We start from the raw sequence: 23,045 nt of genomic DNA on the forward strand, positions 1-23,045 counted from the left end.
TTCCACTGCTCACTTTTTTGCCAGAAGTAGTTTAGCTTTGTAGAATTTTTACATTTCAGATATGACCTATGAATGTTCCACTCTGTTCTGCCCCTTGGGTATAGGCTTGCTGATGCATCTGGTACAGCTTATGCTTGTTTTCTTTGATTTCTGCTAGCTCTTATTTAAACCAGTTCAGTCTTTTAATTTTCATTTCACTTTGATAATTATTTTTTACTGGTGAGCAAGATTACTATAAATCTCTGTACTTTTTAAAGAAGTTATCAAAGGTAAACTCAGCTTCCCTTTCCCCAAATTGACAGTTAAATATAATGTCCCAATCTGCACTTCCTAATCTATCAATAAACATACTTATGTACTCTTTCTTTTGCCTTCGTACCATTACTACTTTAGGTTCCTCAATTTTAATGGTTGCCTCTTACAGAGTGTAAGGAGTAGTGGCTTATGATCCACTTCCTGCAAGTCTGACTGTAAAATCTTCCCCATGGAAATGCACAACAATATTGTCTATGCAGACATTCTTAAGTGTGGCATGGTTATTTGTACAATAGAGGGAGTGAATGCAGGATGAGGTAAATTGGGTCCTGGGGCAGGAATAGAGGTGAGTGTAGGATAGAGGTTATCAGAGACTAATGCCAGGAAGATTATGGGATCCAAGGACATATTACATGTACAATTCACATATACACTGATGACCCAAAACATTATGGTCACTGCTCACAATGAGATTGAATGTTCTGGTTAGCACTGTGGGCATGGGACACAGTAAGGGAAGTATATAAGCAGAGCAGAGACATTTGAGGAATCATTATAGCAGCTCACAAGTGTGGAAATCCACTATCACAGGCGTCTTTGACAAAGATTTTGTGAGCCTGCCACCTTGGAATGAGATCCTTACAAACAGCAAAGTTGTTCAGCTAGTCACATGCCATTGTCATGAGCTTCTGTGGAAAGTGTTTGAAGCAGGATGAAATCATGACTAGATAATGTCTTGTGGGATGTGAAACCCCTTCACAAAATGTGGTGGTCAGAGGCTTGTTACTCTATAAAGCAGAATAGGTGATGACCTGTAGCAGATCTGATGACAGTACAGTCACAAGCACTTCATTTATTGTTCATTGTTGAACATGAGACTCCTCACTTTATGTGTTTCTCTGTTGAGCCAATGACGCTGACAGTTACAATTGTTGTGGGTACAGGGCCATTGTGATTAGACTGTGGATCAATGGAAATTTGTTGCCTGGTCAGATAATTTTATGTTCCTTGTTATTTCAGGACAATAGTTGTGTCTGGGTATGCCATCAACTAGGTGAAAGCTGCTTAAAACATGCACCATGCCATGGGCAGGCAATGGGAGCAGTACTACGCCATGGGAAACATTCATCTGGGTCCTGTCTTTGATGGGATAGGTGATGCCTGTGACTAGATGGAGCAGGTGATGGTGGGAGGGTCTTGCATCTGGGTCTATTTCAGGGATATGAGCCATAGGCAAAGAGTTGGGAGTAGGGGTGAAGTAGGGATGGATGAGGATATTGCCTGTGCACTGTTTCTTACTCACTTTAAGTACTTCACTATTTCCATTATTTACAGTAACAGACTCACTCATTTCATACAGATCAACAGATCATGACCCAACTTGCAACTGTTGCACATTCCTTACACCAAACTCAACTACCTCAGTTCACAAAAAGTCCGTATTTAACTAAACGTGTGATATGCTGTCAGCATTACATTACTTCATCATTCAGTTTCTTTGCATATATGCAGTTTGCACAATATGATGTTTACAAGACAATGGCTTTGTGTTTGCACAGTGTTTAGTAACAGGTCTTGAAAGTTAAGAATGTTTTTATGAGGACAACATTTTAGAAAACATATTTTGACTTAAGTTGTCACCCTGAAACAGTGAACCAATTGAGTAATATTTTTTTTATAATTTTAATAAAATGTGAAGGAGAACAATTTAATGTTTTATGTTATAAATTCTACGAAAATAACACAGTTTGTTCACAAATAAAAAACAAACAAAATTTCCCCCAAGAAAATCAATTAAAAAGCAAATAAAAAGCCATATTATGACATATGGACAACTTGTCCATTAACAATCCCACTTTTGATGTACTTAAAGTTTAATAGCCAAGCTGTATTCCACAAAACCTAGTAAAACATCACAGACTTCTGTAGTTCTACTTTTCCATTACATGTTAGCAAGTTCTCTACAAATTTTTTGGGGGATATTGTATAGAATACACAATTTCTACTGACTAAAGTAATGTTGCTTCCAAAATAACCATGTAACTGTAATACCGGGTGATCAAAAAGTCAGTATAAATTTGAAAACTTAATAACCCATGGAATAATGTTGATAGAGAGGTAAAAATTGACACACTTGCTTGGAATGACATGGGTTTTTATTAGGGAAAATAAAAGAAAAAAAAAGTTCACAAAATGTCTGACAGATGGTGCTGGACAGCAAAATGTCAGTGACTGGGAGCTGTAATGAGAGAGAGAATCAGATGTGCCACCAGTCGCAGCATGTTGACATAACCTGAAAAGGCACTTTTAGTGAAGCTGTATTATCAGAATGAGGAATGTGCTAGTTCAGCATTACGATCCTATCACCATAGGAAGGGGATTTGAATGGGTAAAGTTCCGTTGACAAATGCAGCTGTGGCAAGAATGATTTTGAAGTTTTAAGCCATGGGTTGTTTAGACGATAGACCCCGTAGTGGCCGACCGACCACAAGGCGTAATGCTGCTGAGACAGTTCAGGAAGAAATGGAAACTGTAGTGGGTTCGTCTATGCACGGGGAAGTCAGCGCTCATGCAGTCGCACGCCGCACTGGCATTACATACACTACTGTTTGGTTGGCACTGAGGCGTACCCTCTGATGCTATCTGTACAAAATCCATTGGCATTATGAACTGTTACCTAGCGATTTAGTGAAATGGAGGGTATTCGCGGTGTGGGCGTTTCAAAAGATGGCGGAAGATGATGATTGGTTGAGTAACGTGTTGTGGACTGCCAAAGCTCATTTCACGCTCCGAGGGTCTGTCAACGCCCACAACTGCAGAATTTGGGCTACCGAAAATCCTAGAACTGTCGTGGAAACTTCATTGCATGATGAAAAAGTCACGGTATGGGTTGGATTTACCACATCTACCGTTATCGGGCCTTTTTTCTTTGAGGAAATGCGTGATTCTGGATTTGTAACTGCTACCATGATGGGTGAGAGGTATGCCGATATGTTACAGAATCGCATCATCCCCAGCCTAGCTGATAAACACCTGCTGGAACGTAAGATGTTTATGCAGGACGGCGTTCCACCCCATATTGCTAGGTGTGTGAAAGGTCCCTTGCGCGCATCGTTTGGTGATAATCATGTGCTCAGCCACCACTTTCATCATGCTTCGCCTCCCAGGTCCCCAGACCTCAGTCCATGCAATTATTGGCTTTGGGGTTGCCTGAAGTCGCAAGTGTATCATGATCGACCAACATCTCTAGGGATGCTGAAAGACAATGCCTCACCATAACTCCGGACATCCTTTACAGTGCTGTTCACAACATTATTCCTTGACTACAGCTATTGTTGAGGAATGATGGTGAACATATTGAGCATTTCCTGTAAAGAATATCATCTTTGATTTGTCTTACTTTATTATGCTAATTATTGCTATTCTGATCAGATGAAGCGCCATCTGTCGGACATTTTTTGAACTTTTTTATTTTTTTTGTTCTAATAAAACCCCATGTTGTTGCAAGCATGTGTGTCAATTTGTACCTCTCTATCTACATTATTCTGTGATTTATTCAGTTTTCAAATTTATACTGAATTTTTGATCACCCAGTATATAGGAAAGCTAATTTTATCAGTATTCCTGATACACATCCATTGATACAAGTTAATCAGTTTAACTTCACAATGGGTGCACAGAATAAAAGTATTGTTAATGTATTGTGAGAAACTAGGATATGATGTAGACAACTCCTCTCTCAGCAGTTCCTAAAAAGAAGGCATAAGAGGAATCTTTCTGTTTTCTATAGCTCAAACTCTGATCTGTTTTGTGTGTTACCACCTCAAAGATGAAATAATTAGGAGCAAGTTTAAGTTATTTAAGTAGAGGAGGGAGGATGACAATGCTTGGAGAATCATTGTGCAATTAATTTATTTTCTACTCAGGGAAATATTAGTGTAGAACAGTGGCAATTTGTGTTATTTCTACATGGGAGGGCCTGCATAGATAGGTGTCTTCCTTGCTACTGTTGAATTTCTTGTTAGTAATGTTTACTTGTAGCAAACTTGGTGACCCCTTCCCATTTACATGGTGGGAAGTTTTCAATATCTATTTATTATTGTCACAATAAGTGCTATTAACCATTATTTACCCTTTAGGATTCTTAGAAATATTTTCAGATTTTTTGGTGTACAAAAGCAGTGCTCAGATTCTATCACAATTAAAGGAAGTGTTACAGATGTTTTCAAAACTTTCCATACTTTAGAACAAGTGAAAAAATATTGTTTGCTCAAGGGTGCTGAAGTTAATTTACAGTTTCACATAGATTTCTGAACTTTGCCCTTGAGTATGTTACAAGAAGCTGTATTTGCAAATTTTTTATTGGATGTGGGAAATAACGCAACATATGTATTTAGAAATTCTTTGGGTAATATGCCACCGAATTTATAAAAATCTGATGCAAATATTTTCTGTGAACTGGAAGCTATGTTCAGTCAAATGAAATGAATTAACCCAAAATCAAACTCTGGATTTTGAAAATGCTTTCTTTCTTTATTCACCTTCCAGTATTTTTCCATTAGTGCTTGGTGGTTATCATTGACAGATCTATATCTGAAATTCCATCTAGCTTATCCACCACCAGATATTTACCTAGCAACACATTCATTGGCCACTCTCCATGAATTATCTGAATGTCAGAATTTAAGTGCTGAAAAGTTCTGTTGCGTGCATGGCAAGTAGTTTGTTGTAAGGCCACATAAAAGTGATGGTATACTGCAAGCAGAATTAGATGTTCACAGATGTAGGTGGGTGTTTTCCCTCAAAGATACCATTGTGGTGAAGTAGATTTTGGACTGCTCATAGGAGATAAGTGGCAGCCATCTGGCATAGCTGAGGGTATACCACATTTCCTTCCCCTCCACCCCCCCCCCCCAAAAAAAAAAAAGAATCACACATAGACATGCCATGTCAAAAAAAGCTGTCTTTCAGATTTTTTTGTGTGATTAAATCTTCCTTGTAAAAGCATGAACTCATTAAGCAGTTCTTTGGTGGCTTGTTATTGATATAGTGTATGTATTAAATTTGTATGATTTGTTTGTCTTTTGTAATATATACCTTGACTAGTTGCACATACCTGGAGACCCTCATTCATGGTACTACCTACATAACATGATGAATGAATGAAAGAATGAATGACTAAACTTGCCATGTAGCTAACACAATTTAATCTTCTGATCTATATAACAATAAAGGAAAGAATATTGTTGTTTAACATTGCATTGACAATGAGGTAATTAGAGACAAAGCTTAAGCCTGCATTAGGGAAGGATAGGGAAGGTAATTTTCTGAGCCCATACAAAGCATGTACTCTGACCTTTCCCTTATGTAGTTTATATGAGGGCTGCTCAACAAAGTATCTGACTTTTATTTATAGACTCAGTCTTTGTTCATATATAATTGTTTGACACTAGTTACCTTCAAAGTAGTCCCCTTCAGCTTCTATATACCTCTCCCAAGGCTGCTACCACTAGTAGAAGCATCGCTGGAAATAAGGATAAGCCATAATTTTGTAAAAGGGGAGGGGGAGCTGTGATCTGTTACAGAAGTCCTCAAAAAGGATAATTCATACCCGAATCCACAATTAAATATTTCTTTATTTGGCAATATCATAACTTCATTCTGTAGCCAAACGATTAAAATACAGTCATCGTTACTAATAAATTCCTCTATGATGTACAGCATACATTGTTATTTGTACAGGGTGTTTCACAATTCATGTTACCTCACTTCTAGAGTTTGTAGAGGAGATTTAGTAGGTCAAATTTTACATAGGATCATACGTCTGGAAACATCTTACAATGATGCTACAGAGCGTCAAAGTTATAGGCACCATTTCCTGTAAATGTATGTATCTGCAGTCTGATTCTGTGATGATGTTACAAAGTTTCTAGGTTTATGGAGAAGGATAAATGTATCAATTTGAAGTAAGGGTGCCTGTACCAGAAATGAATGAATTGAAAGTAATAAGTGAAAACCATTCTGAGGCCTCTGACAGTACTGGTACTGTTGTTGTTAAGACTGTAGAACAGGCAACATTGAGAGGCAGTACTATGGGCCAAAAACAAGAAAAAATGCCTAGTAAACATGGGATCTAAACTGCATAGCTATATAACTATCAGCACTTGTTCATCTTCACTACTGTGAAACACATCTCTTCTATTGAACATGTGCTCATAGCTCTTAAGGTATATATTTTAAAGCCCAGATTTACTAGATATTTTTTCTTGTTTTGGTCCACACTACCACCTCTGAAAGTTGTCTACCCTACAATCTTAGCAACAACAGTACCGGTACATGTACTTTCTACTGTCAAAGGTATCAGAATGGTTTTTGCTTATAACTTTCGACTTGTTCATTTCCAGCACAGGGACCCTTATCTCAAATTGATACATTTATCCTTCTCCATCATGCTAGTAAGTTTGTAACATCATCACAGAATCACCCTGTAGATAATACATTTATAGGCACTGGTGCCTATAACTTTCACGCTCAATAGCATTGTTGGATGACATTTCTGGACTTGTATTCCTATGTAAAACTTGATCTACTAAGTCCCCTCTACAACCCCTAGAAGTGTGCAACATGAATTGTGAAACACCCAGTATGATGATTATTTACAAATACAGAAGAGTTGTGATGGCTGGACTCACTGTTCCAACAATATATTGAGTAAGACATTTCACAGTAGAACATTGTTCTTGCAGTAAAACTTGAAGGCATGATACATCACCATTTTGCAAGTGCGCCATCTTCATGTTTGGATGTACAACGCAAAATTATAAATGGTTGCCACCTTTTGCTGTAAAACATTGCTGAACTATGCGTATTGTTGAAATATCCTGCAAAACAACAGTAAAATTAAAAAGAGTCTGCTTGAGAAATAAATAACTATTGCCGAAATCAAGGTAAGTACTGCTACAAAAGTAAAAAATAATTTTTACATCAGTGTTTCTACATCTGAAAACCATTACAGTTTGAAGACAATATTACAACATCTACAAAAGAATAAAAACTACTAAACAAAAGACTATGAGTAAATATAATTATTTTGAATATTTTTCAATAGAATAAAGAAATATTTAACATGTAGTCAATCTCACAAATTATTATGTGAATGCCTTATGTATCAGTTATCTTTACATGATAGCAACAGGCAAACTATACACTGAGTTAACCAGTTTAGCTAAAAATACACTCTAAGTTTTGTTTTAAAAAAAGCAAGAAAGAATTATCCAAATGGGATGGAAATTGGTAGATGTGATGTACATGTACAGACAAACAAATGATTACAATTTCAGAAAAATTGGATGATTTTTTCAAGACAAAGTGTTTCACAAATTGAGCAAGTCAGTAACATGTTGGTCCACCTATAGACTTTAAACAAGCAGTTATGTGGCTTGTCATTGATTGATAGAGTTCTTGGATGGCCTCATGAGGATATCATGCCAAATTCTGTTCAATTGGTGAATTATATCATCAAAATCCTGATCTGGTTGGAGGGCCTTGTCCATAATGATCCAGACATTCTCAGTTGGGAAGAGATACAGCAACTTTGCTTGCCAAGGCAGGGTTTCACAAGCACAAAGACAAGCAATAGAAACTCTCATGGTATGCAGTTGGGAATTATCTTACTAAAATTAAAGCTGTGGATGACTTGCCATGAAGGGCAACAAAATGGGGCATAGAATATCATTAGGTACCGCTATTCTGTAAGGGTGTCACAGACGATAACTAAAGGGGTCCCACTATGAAAATAAATGTCTTCCTGGACCATTACCTGTGGTTGTTGGGCCACATGGCACGTGACAGTCAAGTTGGTATCCTATCACTGTCTGGAGCATCTCCAGACACATCTTCTCTGGTCATTTGGGCAAAGTTCAAAGCAGATCTCATCACTGAGTACAATTCTACTACATTCAATGAGATTCCAGGCTGAAGACATGTCTGGAGATGCCCCGGACAGCAGTGGAATACCAACCTGACTATCAACCACCAAACGGCCTAACAACCAGAAGTGATGGTCTGTGTTACCATTCTTTATACCAGGACCCCATTGGTTGTTATCCACAGCACCTTTACAGTGCAGTGGTACTTCGATGATATTCTATGCCCCATTTTGTTGCCCATCATGGCAAGCCATCCTGGGCCTACATTTCAGCAAGATAATACCTGTCCACACATGGTGAGAGTTTCTACTGCTTGCCTTCATACTTGCCACACCCTACCTTGGCCAGCAATGTGACCAGATCTCTCCTCAATTGAGAGTGTTGGGAGTGTTATGGATCGGGTCCTCCATCATGATCTGACATACCATTTGCATAGAATTTGGCATAACCCTCAGGAGAAAATCCAACAATTCTATCAATAAATGCCAAGCCAAATAACTGCTTGTTTAAGGGCCAGAGATGGACCAACGAGGTTATTGGCTTGCTCAATTTGTGAAGCTCTTTCTCTTGAATAAATCATCTAATTTTTCTGAAATTTTAATCATTTATTTTTTTTATACATGTACACCACGTATACCAATTTCCATCCCATTCAAATAATTCCTTCATGATACTTCTTTTCTTTTGTCTTAGAGTGTATTTTAATGTAGTACAACATGTCCTATAAAACCAGAGATCAGTGATTGAAGATCAGATACATCTATCAAGGAAGCAACCATATATTTAGTTTACATGAAAGATGGACTTCTTTGATAATTAATTATTTAAAAATATTTTTGCCGCAGTTGAAATTTGTCACTAATTTTCTTAAATAACATTAAATGTTTTTTTTTACGCATGTATGCATGTATAAATACTACAGAACTTGATTTGATAGCTGTAGTAAAAGTCTTAGTGTCCCTCCACTTTTCTGCAAAAGGAAACAGATAGTGTACTCACATTTAGGCTAGTCCAGTCAGCCTTTCATTGCCCATTGTATTCCACGAGTAAGTCTTCATTCATTTTTTTGTGGAAAATGACATCTCAGCTTTGCGTGTTCATACCGGTAGGGGTGCAAGTACACCCAAAGGATATCATATGTTGTGATAGAAGTTCTTGTCACAAACATCAAAAACCAATATAAGATTAACAGGGAGGAGAGACTTTTCTTGATAACACCATTTCTCACACCGTAATGTGTACTCTGCTTCAGGTTCTGTTTGCAATACCCTATTCTCAAAGTAAACTTTCAGTTTGGATGCCTTATCAAAATTCTTCTGACGACATTTAAGGGGTAACATTATTTTGATTAAAGATAAGAAATCATTATTTTGATGAAATTTCTTCTCCAGTTTTTTAAAAGGCCATCTATTGCTGGTAAAAGTACTGCTCTTCTGTAATACATAACAGGAGAAGTCATGTGGATGATTGTCTTTTTCATTTTGTTTCTTTCCTGTCTAGGTATGTCAATAACATATTCAAATACTTGTTCTTGTTTACTTATTGGAATTGCAGAAACAATACTTAAAATTAATGAGTAATAGATAATCGAAAATAAATTTAAGAAATCAAGGTAATTATAGTGTAACTTCTCAGAGTTTTGTATTATTCGTTTCATGGCCAAATAATACCATATAAATGTAGTTTTTCCATGCATGTTCCCATATTTTGATCTTATTCGAAGTACATTCATGCATACTGCATATTTGATTTTTATACTTTACACACTAATCTTCCATATTAATCACCTTTTTCTGCCTTTAGTGCATAATATTAAGCATTGAGCACAATAGTGCATTTTCTAAGGTTTGTTCCACAAAACATGGAATTGCTGTGAAGAAACGCTAAACCATTTTATTCGACAATGAACTCAGACTTTTCATCAAGCACAGATATAATTCTGTTACTTAGCACTGCTGTACTTTGGCAAGTCACTATGAAGCAGTTCACTTCAGTCTGTCTTCACCCTACAAGGACATTTTACACTCTTCTTATTTTGATCTGGATTTGAGAGAGTAAGTGATCAGAAATGGATGAGCACAATTTTTTTGGGACACCCTCACTATCACTGACAGGGCTGTTGGAATAAAGAGATCTGATATTGTTCTGTTCAGCAGATGACAAAATGGTAAATATCGAAATAGACGACAGAGGGATAGAGAAACAATTAAAATCGCTCAAAAGATGAAAGGCCGCTGGACCTGATGGGATACCAGTTCGATTTTACACAGAGTACGCGAAGGAACTTGCCTCCCTTCTTGCAGCGGTGTACTGTAGGTCTCTAGAAGAGTGTAGCGTTCCAAAGGATTGGAAAAGGGCACAGGTCATCTCCGTTTTCAAGAAGGGACGTCGAACAGATGTGCAGAACTATAGAACTATATCTCTAATGTCGATCAGTTGTAGAATTTTGGAACACGTATTATGTTCGAGTATAATGACTTTTTTGGAGACTAGAAATCTACTCTGTAGGAATCAGCATGGGTTTCAAAAAAGACGGTCGTGCGAAACCCAGCTCGCGCTATTCATCCACGAGACTCAGAGGGCCATTGACACGGGTTCACAGGTAGATGCTGTGTTTCTTGACTTCCGCAAGGCGTTCGATACAGTTCCCCACAGTCATTTAATGAACAAAGTAAGAGCACATGGACTATCAGACCAATTGTGTGATCGGATTGAAGAGTTCCTAGATAACAGAACGCAGCATGTCATTCTCAATGGAGAGAAGTCTTCCGAAGTAAGAGTGATTTCAGGTGTGCCGCAGGGTAGTGTCATAGGACCGTTGCTATTCACAATATACATAAATGACCTTGTGGATGACATCAGAAGTTCACTGAGGCTTTTTGCAGATGATGCTGTGGTGTATTGAGAGGTTGTAACAATGGAAAATTGTACTGAAATGCAGGAGGATCTGCAGCGAATTGACACATGGTGCAGGGAATGGCAATTGAATCTCAATGTAGACAAGTGTAATGTGCTGCGAATACATAGAAAGATAGATCCCTTATCATTTAGCTACAAAACAGCAGGTCAGCAACTGGAAGCAGTTAATTCCATAAATTATCTGGGAGTACGCATTAGGAGTGATTTAAAATGGAATGATCATATACAGTTGATCGTCGGTAAAGCAGATGCCAGACTGAGATTCATTGGAAGAATCCTAAGGAAATGCAATCCGAAAACAAAGGAAGTAGGTTACAGTACGCTTGTTCGCCCACTGTTTGAATACTGCTCAGCAGTGTGGGATCCGTACCAGATAGGGTTGATAGAAGAGATAGAGAAGATCCAACGGAGAGCAGTGCGCTTTGTTACAGGATCATTTAGTAATCGCGAAAGCGTTACGGAGATGATAGATAAACTCCAGTGGAAGACTCTGCGGGAGAGATGCTCAGTAGCTCAGTACGGGCTTTTGTTAAAGTTTCGAGAACATACCTTCACCGAAGAGTCAAGCAGTATATTGCTCCCTCCTACGTATATCTTGGGAAGAGACCATGAGGATAAAATCAGAGAGATTAGAGCCCACACAGAAGCACACCGACAATCCTTCTTTCCACGAACGATACGAGACTGGAATAGAAGGGAGAACCGATAGAGGTACTCATGGTACCCTCCGCCACACACCGTCAGGTGGCTTGCGGAGTGTGGATGTAGATGTAGATGTAGATGTAGAATTTAGAACAATTTCTGGTGGTGAAATATGCAAAGAATCTGGAATGATTCAGCCTTATACTTTCCCATATTTCCTAATTTAAGTATGCATTTGTCACTCCTTGCAATGTAGAAACACCTTTTTCTGCATTAAAGAATATATGAAATGTATTCAAATTGCAAATATGGAAACCATGAGCTATATAATGGAATGATGACAATGAAAATTTATGCCAGGCCAGGACTCATACCCGGGTTTCCCGCCAATTATGAGTGGTCGCCTTATCATTAGGCTATCTGAGCATGGCCCATGGCTGGACCCAAACTTCCAAATGTCACCAACCATCACACACCTATACATGTCCAAAGAAACATTGCATCTTATTACAGAACAATACAGTCACTGCAGCATCATATTTATCATCTGACACCAGGGAAGCAACTTTCAAGTAAAAGTCTTCTGTGTACGAGAATATACGTAACAAAACAAATTGAAATCATACTTCCTAGACAACTCCTTCTATACCATAGATGAATTCTTGAATATGAGTAAATAAATCTGGAGATATAATATATGCATTTTGTGCCATTTAAGGGAATGGGATAGATAACAGAAATATTTAGGTATAAGGCTATAACGGAAAAAAAAATTGTTTCTTGTGTGCATTTCTTGTGCATTTGACACGTTCCACATTATAATGGTTTTTTCATGCTATTGATCAATGGAACACGTAACTAACTAAGGGATGTATGAGTGGAGGCTGTAGGCACATGGTTGGTCACATATGGAATTTTGGACCTAGTTGTGAGTCATGCTCATATGGTCTAATGGTAATGTGACTGCTCATGATAAGTTGGAAATCCGGATTTGAGTCCCAGTCTAGCATAACTTTTCATTGTTGTCATTCCATTAGACACCTGATAGCTGTCCATATTCACAAATGAGAATACATTTCATGTATGTCATAGCAGGAATGTCCTAGGGAACACTGCATCCAATTTCTGAACAACACAGGCATTGCAATATCATATTAAACGGTGCCGTGGTAGATAAATAAGGAGAATTTGAATTATTATTTATTTATCATATGGATTTCAGTGTTGGGAGTCTCCAAAGAGATATTCAGCTCATCTTTGATGCAGCTATTTTCATTTAAGGAGACAAGCTGCATCTTTAAGGGAACTGGATTCTATATAAGAAGAGTGGAATTTGGAAGAAATTGGCTGTGGCCCATTGTAAGAGACCAATATGTGCATTTGCCTAAATTGAAAATGGGAAAGAAACCATAGGAAACCATTTTTAGGGCTGTTATGGGATTGATTCAAAACGCCTTGCCCCTCAGATCAATAGATTTGCTTTAAACGATCTGAGCATCTCACCCTTCCTCAACCTGCAGAGCTGTCTGGTTTTTTTTTTTTTTGGAGAAGTTAGAAAAACTGGTAGCTGTCTATTGTTTTAAAATAAAATAAAATGCACCACAACAAAAGATGGAATTCTGATATTCCATTTTTTTTTTCTTTTAATTGTGTATTTTTGGTCATTTGATTGTTCTGGAATGCAGGAATTTTTTAAGATTTAATCAAGCATGGAATTCCAGGCTCAGTTTTTATAGTATTATGAGGGCAAAATTAGGTTTTGGACAAAAGGGGAGAGGGGTACAACATACAGTTGGTTCGGATGAATTCTAGCAGCCTGCTGATAAAATCTTTTAGAAATAAACTATAGAGTGTGCTGTCATCACATATGCCTTTCGCACTCCACAAACTCCTGTCATTCGGTATTGGAACTAGTTTTAGTAATTGAGTACCACCCAAATGACCACAATGGGCGATATTTTGCCAGTTGGGAACTAATGATAGAATTTTAATGATTTTTTTTTAAAGAAATGCAGCCTTTGCCATTTGGGTCATAATTTTGTCGATTGGCATGATTTTTGGCAACACTGGTAAATCCATTTTGATGCACTGATTTTAATTTAATGTAATTTCTAGTGATGGTTACTGTTTGTTGCCTTGTGAATTACTGATGTATTGCAACCCCACAGTTCCACCAGTCTTCAAATACAGACTCCAGTGCTAACATTAAATTTGCTATTGATAGGTAATTAGGCTATTATAGTAGTGCATACATATTTTTAAATTAGCAGAACACTGATGGACGGATTAAAATTTGTTTTCCTCTTCTTTCCGGTTAAAAAATTATTGATAATTACAAACTGTCACAGCAGCAGACAGCACAAAGACAATAATCAGTAGCACTTCTAACATTAGATTCAACCGCAAGAATTGAACTGTTCCGTGGGCATGTTGACTGTCGACAATGAGTACCCCGTTTTCATTGTATGATTGAAAATCAAAAATATTTCAATTTCATGACAGTGCAACTAGGTCATGCGTAATTTAATTTGGTTGGGAGGTGGGTCTGGAACCCCTGGATGCCCCCCCCCCCCACCCCCCTTTTTGGCTATACCCATTCTGGAAAGCCCTATTTTGGTATGGTGCACAGATCTCCATCAGATTCTGCATAATGTCTTCCCTGTTCTGAAATCTGTTTCCTTTGACTGTCCTTTTCAATTTAGGGAATAGGTCAGGGGAATAGGGAGGCTGAAAAACCACAGTCATGTTGTGTTTGGCCAAAAAACTCTCAATTACTTGAGAACCATAAGTAAGCGCTTCATTGTAGTGGAAGTGTCAACTGCCTGCTGCCCACAAGTCTGGCTGTTTGCATCTCACTGCTTGATGAAGGCGATACAGATTCTCTTAGTTGTGCTCCTCATTGATGTTAGTAGCTTATGGGGCATATTTATGATGGACCACTGGAGTAAAAAATGATGGTCAGCATGACTTTCACCTTGCTGTGGAGCTGCTTCCACTGCAATGACTTGATACTTGTGTCTGGCTCATACCCATTGACCCAAGACTCACCACCAGTGATCAATGCATTAAGGAAGATGAACTTACTCTGATCTTGGAACAAAGTCCCTTCTGCTAAGTTGTTAGCAACATTGACATAATTTTTTTTTAAATTCTCCTGAGGTCCAGATGTTTTGTTTAAGTGGAATGAATGAATGACTCTAATACCAATTTTAAACTTGTCTGCAAGTTCTCTGCTCATCATTTGTTTATCTTGCACCACCATGGTCTTATGTGATCAATAACAACCTCAATTGTGGATGCTTCACTCTTCACTGATGAGCAGGCAGCAATGAAGCAGGTGTAGCACTCCTTTATCTGTGTTGTGCCCGCTGCTCCCTCCCCAAACACTTGTCAAACCTTGCACATTGTTTCAACCTGAGAATCACCAAGCTTAAAACAAAATTGGGTGCAATAATGTTGTTCCATTTTTTCTGCCTTTTTGCCCATAACAAAAAAAAAAAAAAAAAATCCAATGACTACCACTTCACTTGTCAATGGGTAGCTAGCTACTTGTTATCACAGTCCTGCAAAAAATCAAATATACACACCATTTATGCCTTAGTTAGATGTTAGGTAATTAGTTATAAGTTCCATGGATCATTTTGCCCAACAGATATTACCCCCCTGCGAGATCAGGGGTAAGAATAGACCCACAGTATTCCTGCCTGTCGTAAGAGGCGACTAAAAGGAATCTCAAACGTTTCGGCCTTTATGTGATGGTCCCCTGTTGGGTTTGACCTTCAGATCTCAAAATTTTTCCGAAGAGCGAGCCAATTGGGCAAGGGTGCCTTACTTGGTGCATTGTGTCCATCGTGCGTTGAGACCTTTCGCCAGCTTATTCGTCATTGCATTGCAGTCCTGCCCGCTCTCCATCTCTTTGGCATGGATACATTCCTGCGTGCATTTTCCGCCATGCAATGTGCAGTGCCGCTTTCTGCACTGACAACGAACCTAATATCCAGCAAGGTGCCTATCTCCCTGGGGCATCGGGACTCCCGGCAATGGCCATCCTGCCAGGTGGCCCTTGCTGAGGCTGGGTGGCACCCGTTGGGAGGGCCCTTGGTCAGAGTGGGTGGCATCAGGGGGGTGGCCAGCCGCCAGCAGTCTCTAAGCATTCTCGGGCTCATTTTAACACTCAGAAGTACGATCCCAAAACATTCCCCTCCCTAGCCACACCATGGGAGGAGTGTAAGTCTCAGGCTGGCAGTGACATTATTTGCTCCGGTTCCTAGTTTGTACGAGAGCTGATGGGGAGTCTTTCATGCCCACAAAGCCTCAGTTCTTCATAGAGCATTTAGAGGACATACTATTATATACAGTCATATCACCAACTATTTTACATTTCATATCGACACCTCTACCACAAATAAAGACACAAATATTATCATCATGAGACAGTTTAGAAGACCTACGGGTTCTATCACACAATGGTTTATCAATAAAAAAATTAGTCGATGTTTCACCAACACCATGAACTTGAGACATGGTTACCATGAACGTCCGATAACTGAGAACATCACGAGGATGTATCTGCTCCAAAGACATTGCAGTAGACTTAGTAGTAGTATCAATACAAATAATCGGAACAGTCAACCAAGACTGACCGACAGGATTGTCAGTAACGATCTCCTCAAAAAACAGTCTGTCCTTTCAACACATCAATCAAAACGGACGAACTGACGTTCATGTTATACTCAGTCTCTACATCCAAAATAGACTTGTAAATCGTAGGCTTCCATTGGAAAACATGATGTATCGTGCGCCGAGGCATGCTGCTAACTATGTGCCAGCTACTGGAAACACACTATTTATAGATGCCATGTCGTCCAAGGTCACAGACTTAGAAAAATATCGACTCCGGTGGTGCACTTATCCCGCAGCCGCGCTGAGGAGCTCTTGTCAGCGCGGAAGCTGCATGTGGCTGGCAGGCGGCCAAACAAGCGGGCAGCCTAACTACAAGGGGCCCACACTGACGAGATATATCAAGATATGAGTAACTGGGATGTTTGGGATGGGTCATTCATACTGACCCAACAGGTTTCTTTTTGCTGAGTATAAAATGAATGTCAGTTCGTCTGTTTTGATTGATGTGTTGAAAGGACAGACTGTTGTTCTAGGAGGTCGTTTTTATTTTACTTTTTCTGTTACTGACAATCCAGTCGGTCAGTGTTGGTTGACTGTTCCGATTATTCGTATTGATACTACTACTAAGTCTACTGCAACGTCTTTGGAGCAGATACCTCCTCGTGATGTTCTCGGTTATCGGACGTTCATGGTAACCATGTCTCAAGTTCGTTGTGTTGGTGAAACATCGACTAATTTTTTTATTGATAAACCATTGTGTGTTAGAACCCGTAAGTCTTGTAAACTGTCTCATGATGATAATATTTGTGTCTTTATTCGTGGTAGAGGTGTCGATATGAAATGTAAAATAGTGACTACTCTAGCAGAATACAGTCAAGTGACCTTAACACAGAACCCAAAGAAATTCTAGTCATATGTAAAGGCTGTTAGTGGCACCAAAGATAGTGTCTATTCCCTAGTGAAAGACAGGAACTGAAACTGGGGTTGCAAAGCAAAAGTTGAAATACTTAACTTCATTTTCAAATGTTCCTTTACAAGGGAAAACCCAGGAGAACTGCCCCAATTTAATCCTTGTACCACTGAAAAGATGAATGAAATAGATATTCATGTCAGTAATGTTGAGAAACAGCTGAAGTCGCAGAAACCAAACAAAGCTCCAGGCCCTGATGGAATCCCTGTCAGATTCTATACTGAATTTGCAGCTGAGTCAGCCCCTCTTCTAACTATAATCTATCCTAGATCCCTCAAACAAAAGACGGTGTCCAGTTCTTGGAAAAAGACACAGGTCACACCTGTCTACAAGAAGAATAGTAGAAGTGATCCACAAAACTACTGTCCAATATCCTTGACATCCATTTGTTGTAGAATTGTGGAACATATTCTGAGCTCACACATAATGAGATATCTTCAACAGAATGACCTCTTCAGTGCTAACCAGCATGGATTCTGAAACCACTGATCATATGACACCCAAATCACCACTTTCCTCACTCGACATATTGAAAGCTTTGATCAAGGCAGTTAGGTAGATGCAGTGTTTATTGATTTATGAAAAGCATTTGACTCAGTACTGGACCTATACTTATTGTCAAAAGTATGATCACATGGAGTATCAAGTGAGAATTGTGACTGGATTGAGTATGTTTTGGTAGAGAGGAAACACCATGTTATGACCTTGCAGACAATATTAGTAGTGAAATCATGCTTTTTGCAGATGATGCAATTATCTATAATGAAGTACTATCTGAAAGAAGCTGCATAAATATTCAGTCAGATCTTGATAAGATTTCAATGTGGTGCAGAGATTGGCTACCTTGCTCTAAATGTTTAGAAATGTAAAATTTTGCACTTCACAAAACGAAAAAAATGTAATATCCTATGACTATAATATCACTGAGTCATTGTTGAAATTGGCCAACTCAAACATATGAAATGGAATGATCACATAGGTTGAGTTGTGGGTAAAGAAGATGGTAGACTTTGGTTTATCGTTAGAAGACTAGGGAGGTGCAACCAGTCTAATAAGGAGATAGATTACAAATTACTCATGTGACTCATTGTAGAATATTGCTCAAGTGTGTGGGACCCATACCAAATAGGGATAATAGGAGATATTGAACATATACAGAGAAGGGCAGCATGAATGGTCATAGGTTTGTTTGATCCATGGAAGAGTGTCAGAGAGATACTGAAGGAACAGAACAGGAAGACTCTTGAAGATAGACATAAACTATCCTGAGAAAGTCTATTAACAAAGTTTCAAGAACTGGCTTTAGATGCTAATTCTAGGGATATTACTATAATCCCCTACACATCTGTCACATAGGGATTGTGAAGATAAGATTAGAAAATTACTGCATGCACAGAGGCATTCAAATGACCATAACTGGTACAATGGGACGTACCCTCTTCCATGCACTTCATGGTGGTTTGCAGAGTACAGATGTAGATCTAGAGGTACTACACCAACTACTTGCATACATGTAACACATGGTGAGAATATAATAACTAGGGCAGAAACTTCAAAATGTTAGGTGCCTGTATTGATGAGAATTTAAATTGAAAAATGCACATTTTTTGAACTCCTAGATCAACTTATGTAGTTCAGTAACATATTCACGTCAAATCATTCCAAACCTTAGAGAGAAAGAAACCAGCGAGTTAAAATATTTAACATTTTTTCATTCAATAATGTCATATTCAACAATGTTGTGAGCTAACTGATCTGTAAAGAAGAAAGTCTTCCTTGCTCAAAAACATGCAGCAAAAATAATAATGTTGCTCAGCCATGATCGTCTTGAAGACATCTGTTTCTGCAAACACTGTAATAAACTATAAGCTGAAAAAATACATTAATGAATTTGGATGCTACCAAATCAAGTTGACTGTCAGATGGTCTTGCTTTCTGTTATGATTTAGTAGAACTTTACTCATTCTACCTTGAATAAAATTTGAGATATATTTTGCTTTTTTATTGCTAATGCAATGCTTCTAGGCTTCTATGCTTTTACCCTTTATCTGTGTTTGTGATATGTGCAGAAAAGATCACTAAATTATTTTGTGGCCTCATGATTGTATGTGCACACCCCAATCTTTTGATAAAAAGCAACTCACCATTAAATGTAATGCCTAGTTTATAGAGATGTACCTGATAATTTAAGAGCATGATAAGTCAAAACATATCAATTTTTCTTTAACAGGTTTCCAAGAGGCTGATGGTCTCTTTGGAGCTATGATTGTACGTCAACCTCCAACAAAAGAACCCAATAATGACCTCTATGACAATGACCTACCGGAACACACAATTATTGTTTGGCATTGGTTCAATGAACCAACAAGGGATGTGGTTAAAACAGTATTAAATAGAAATGAAAATCTTTTTGGAAATGGCTATATAATAAATGGAAAAGGAAATTTTCTTGACAATGAAACCTTCACAATGCCAAGAGAGGTGTTTAATGTTTCACAGGTAAGCCAAAAACATACTTGTCGTTCATTTTAGAATATTTACTTTAGGAAATTTTGCATTCTTAGTCTCTTGATCACATGTAACTGATTTTCTTAACTCTGTTTATGAAGAGTCATATGATGTGTGATTCTTGAAGTTTTCCCGGCATATTGAATGTTCAATGAGATTTCGGGATTGCAGCCAGATCTATGTTGACTTCTTGCCATGATATTTCAGCTGGCAATTGTCCAGCCATCTTCAAGTGAGTGTCTGTCAATGGAGACTGCAAGTTCCCGGGGTCAACTTTATAGCAAAGAATTGGCGTGAAAACGCACAGTAATGAGGATTGTCTAGTGTAAGTGGATCTGCCAGTGTGGTTAATGTACCTTTATTGCTTCAGTGTGTATGGTCTGACATTCTGTGACATAATTATGTGCAAGTAGTTCTCTAACCTAGCTCATGCATAGCACTAGTCATTTTCAGTATCTAAATAGGCTGTAACAAATTTTGCCCTTGAAGGCATTTTTGGTTACCATTTGGTGTTAAAATATTTTGTGGACATGTCTAACTGTAGGTGTAAGTTTCAGGTGATGTTTGTTTAATTTGGTCCAAGGTGCATCAGTGACTGATCTGTACTAGATTTTCGGTCCTGTTGTTCACACAAAGGTTGTTAATGTTCAGAAACACTTGCAGTGACAGTGCTTGCACAGAACTGTGTCCATTAATGTCAGTGTTTCATGCTAACGTGATTGTATTCTGCTCTTCATATTTTACTGCATTACTGGAACTTGCTGTGTACTTCTGTTTACATGTGAAAGCACAGTTGTAAGTTAATGAGTGTCAGCTGAGCCCAGGCGATGGTTGGTTGTTGCCTCAGTTCTAATTCGTGAATTGTCCATGCCACTCTGCCTTGCAGTGTCATGTGTTCACTCATCATTGGTATTACAAGTATGATTAAGGTGCTTGTTTGTAGGTTTGTTGAGGCTAGGGTCCAGCTGATCCAGTGTGTAATATCTTGTTTTAATGCTAACTAATATTATTCCAGAAGCAGACATTGTACCATCTCAGGTAAAACATAAACTTGTTCTGATATATGTTATATTATTTTCCATGCCTGACATGGGTATACATTGTTAAAATAAGAACAACGGGGGAAGACTTACTCTCTTTAATGGTGCCACACCTCAAGGCCAGTTAATGTAGAATTTCAGATCATTTTAATTAAAGGTGCTGTGTTCCTTTAAACAATGAAGTGACCCTAGCTGGGTCTGTTTGGTGCATGGTCCTCCTCAACCTCTTCTGTTCTCCCACCATGTTGCTTTCTGCACTCTGTCCCAGTCTGCTCTCTTCACCAAACATTCCTTCACTCCAACAATCCAACTCTCTCTGTCTCAGTAGCCTACCAACACCCATTTTTAAGCTGCCCATGCCATCTTAATCTTGTCTTTTCTTATGTCTCTTGCATGGGCTTCTTTTTCACTATTTCTCCCACTGTCTCAGTCCTTACTTTATCCATTCTAGTAAGTGCTATTCTACTTCCTTGAAATTTTATCTCACAAACTTTTATATTCTCACATTCCTTTTCTTCATTTCCCACACTTCTGATGTATATGTGTGTACTGGAGCAGACTATGCTTTGTATACCATCTGTTTCCATTTTGAAATAACAACATTATGTTGCTGCTCATCATATAGATGTGGTATTGAATCACAGACAGGCAAAATGGAAAAGCCTGCCAAAATATTTAAGCCTCCAGACAAAGTCCTTCTTAGGGTAATGAATGTACTTTGAGTGAGAACCAGGAAATAATGGCAAAACTGGTTAAGCAAACATAAAGCTGAGTGTCATGAATGCAAATCAAATAATGAAATAAAAAGTAAACTGGACCGTCTGTTAGGAGAAAGAAAGATATGGCAGCAGGGTCTAAAAATGAAGTGAAGGTATAAATTTCAACTGTTGCTAAAGAATTGGATATTTCAATGAAAAAAAAAATAGATGACCAAAACAATGAAATACCCTGTGTTTAACCTAACTCAAAATTTGCAAATTGGAACATGATTGATTTAGAACTTCATTTGGAAGCTGAAAATTGATAAGTTCAACATGAGAACATGCTACATTATTTTGGTGCATCCTCACTGTAGCAGTCCAACATAAAAAGCTATTCTGATTAAACTAACCAGATACTGCCACAGGTTGTTCCATTCGACTGTGTTTTATTCACTACAATGAAACTCCTAATTTGCTCTTTGATGGTGAATAAGGGAAGAATTTGTGACAACAAAACAATTTATTTTTGAACATATAACTCTGTAAGTGCTACCTGTATTGTCCCAAACAAATTTTTAGCTTTGTATGAAGTAACACATTTGTGACTCTTGTGAATCTACTGGTCTCAACTGTTTGTCCCATTGTACTGTTTCTTCAGTACATTGTGCTTTTGATGTGTTAGATTTAGTAACTGTTAAACATTAGTTGTACACAAAGTAGAATGTTACATATAAATGACTTTGGTGGGTAGTAGAACAGATACATCTCTGTATTTTAAAGTCATTTTTACTTCAGTATGGCTGTTCAAGGTGCACTATTTTCCTTATTAGTGCCATGATTTTTTGACATTACTTGTATAGTCTACACTTTGGAATTTTTGTAGCAAAGGTGTTATTAAGCATATGCCATTAGTTTGTTTTAATAAAACCGGCTTTAATGTTCCACCTGTTCTGAAGCTGGATGGAACGCATGATACTTCAATGAATAAACAGCTTCACAAGACATTATTCAGTTATAGAATGTCCAAAAACATGGAACTGAATCCAAGACTCAATTTGAGTGCCATTTTTAAATGTACTGCTAGAAATATTAAAATGTCATGCAAAGTAGGAGCACTGTCTATTTTACTTTCCTGCTTCTGTCCTTTGAACGAATCACACTATGAAACAGTCATCAATCACCAAGTACTCTGCTTCAAACACATCATATGACTGTTCAACGAGATTTCGGGATTGCAGCCGGATCATGTTGGCTTCTTACCACGATATTTCAGCTGACAATTGTCCGGCCACCTTCAGGTGAGTGTCTGTCACTGGAGACTGCAAGTTCCCGGGGTAAACTTTATAGCAAAAAATTGGCGCGAAAACGCCATCCACCCCCACCCCTTAGACAGAAACGGAAGGCTGGGGCTTTGCAGAAATGCCTGTTAAGTTACTACCATTTCACTTACTACCCATCA

At 38.2% G+C, this 23,045-nt stretch overlaps 1 protein-coding gene across 1 annotated transcript in view; it reads left to right on the forward strand.

Moving 5' to 3' along the window:
• LOC126237153 (uncharacterized) overlaps positions 1 to 23,045 on the forward strand; it is a 219,466-nt gene that overhangs the window by 86,176 nt on the left and 110,245 nt on the right. The window contains exon 5 of the mRNA XM_049946999.1: positions 19,568 to 19,836. Coding sequence (XP_049802956.1) covers positions 19,568 to 19,836 — 269 coding nt within the window. The remainder of the gene's footprint in view (positions 1 to 19,567; positions 19,837 to 23,045) is intronic.

This window comes from Schistocerca nitens, chromosome 2 (genome assembly GCF_023898315.1).
Source record: "Schistocerca nitens isolate TAMUIC-IGC-003100 chromosome 2, iqSchNite1.1, whole genome shotgun sequence".
Classification (NCBI taxonomy): domain Eukaryota; kingdom Metazoa; phylum Arthropoda; class Insecta; order Orthoptera; family Acrididae; genus Schistocerca; species Schistocerca nitens.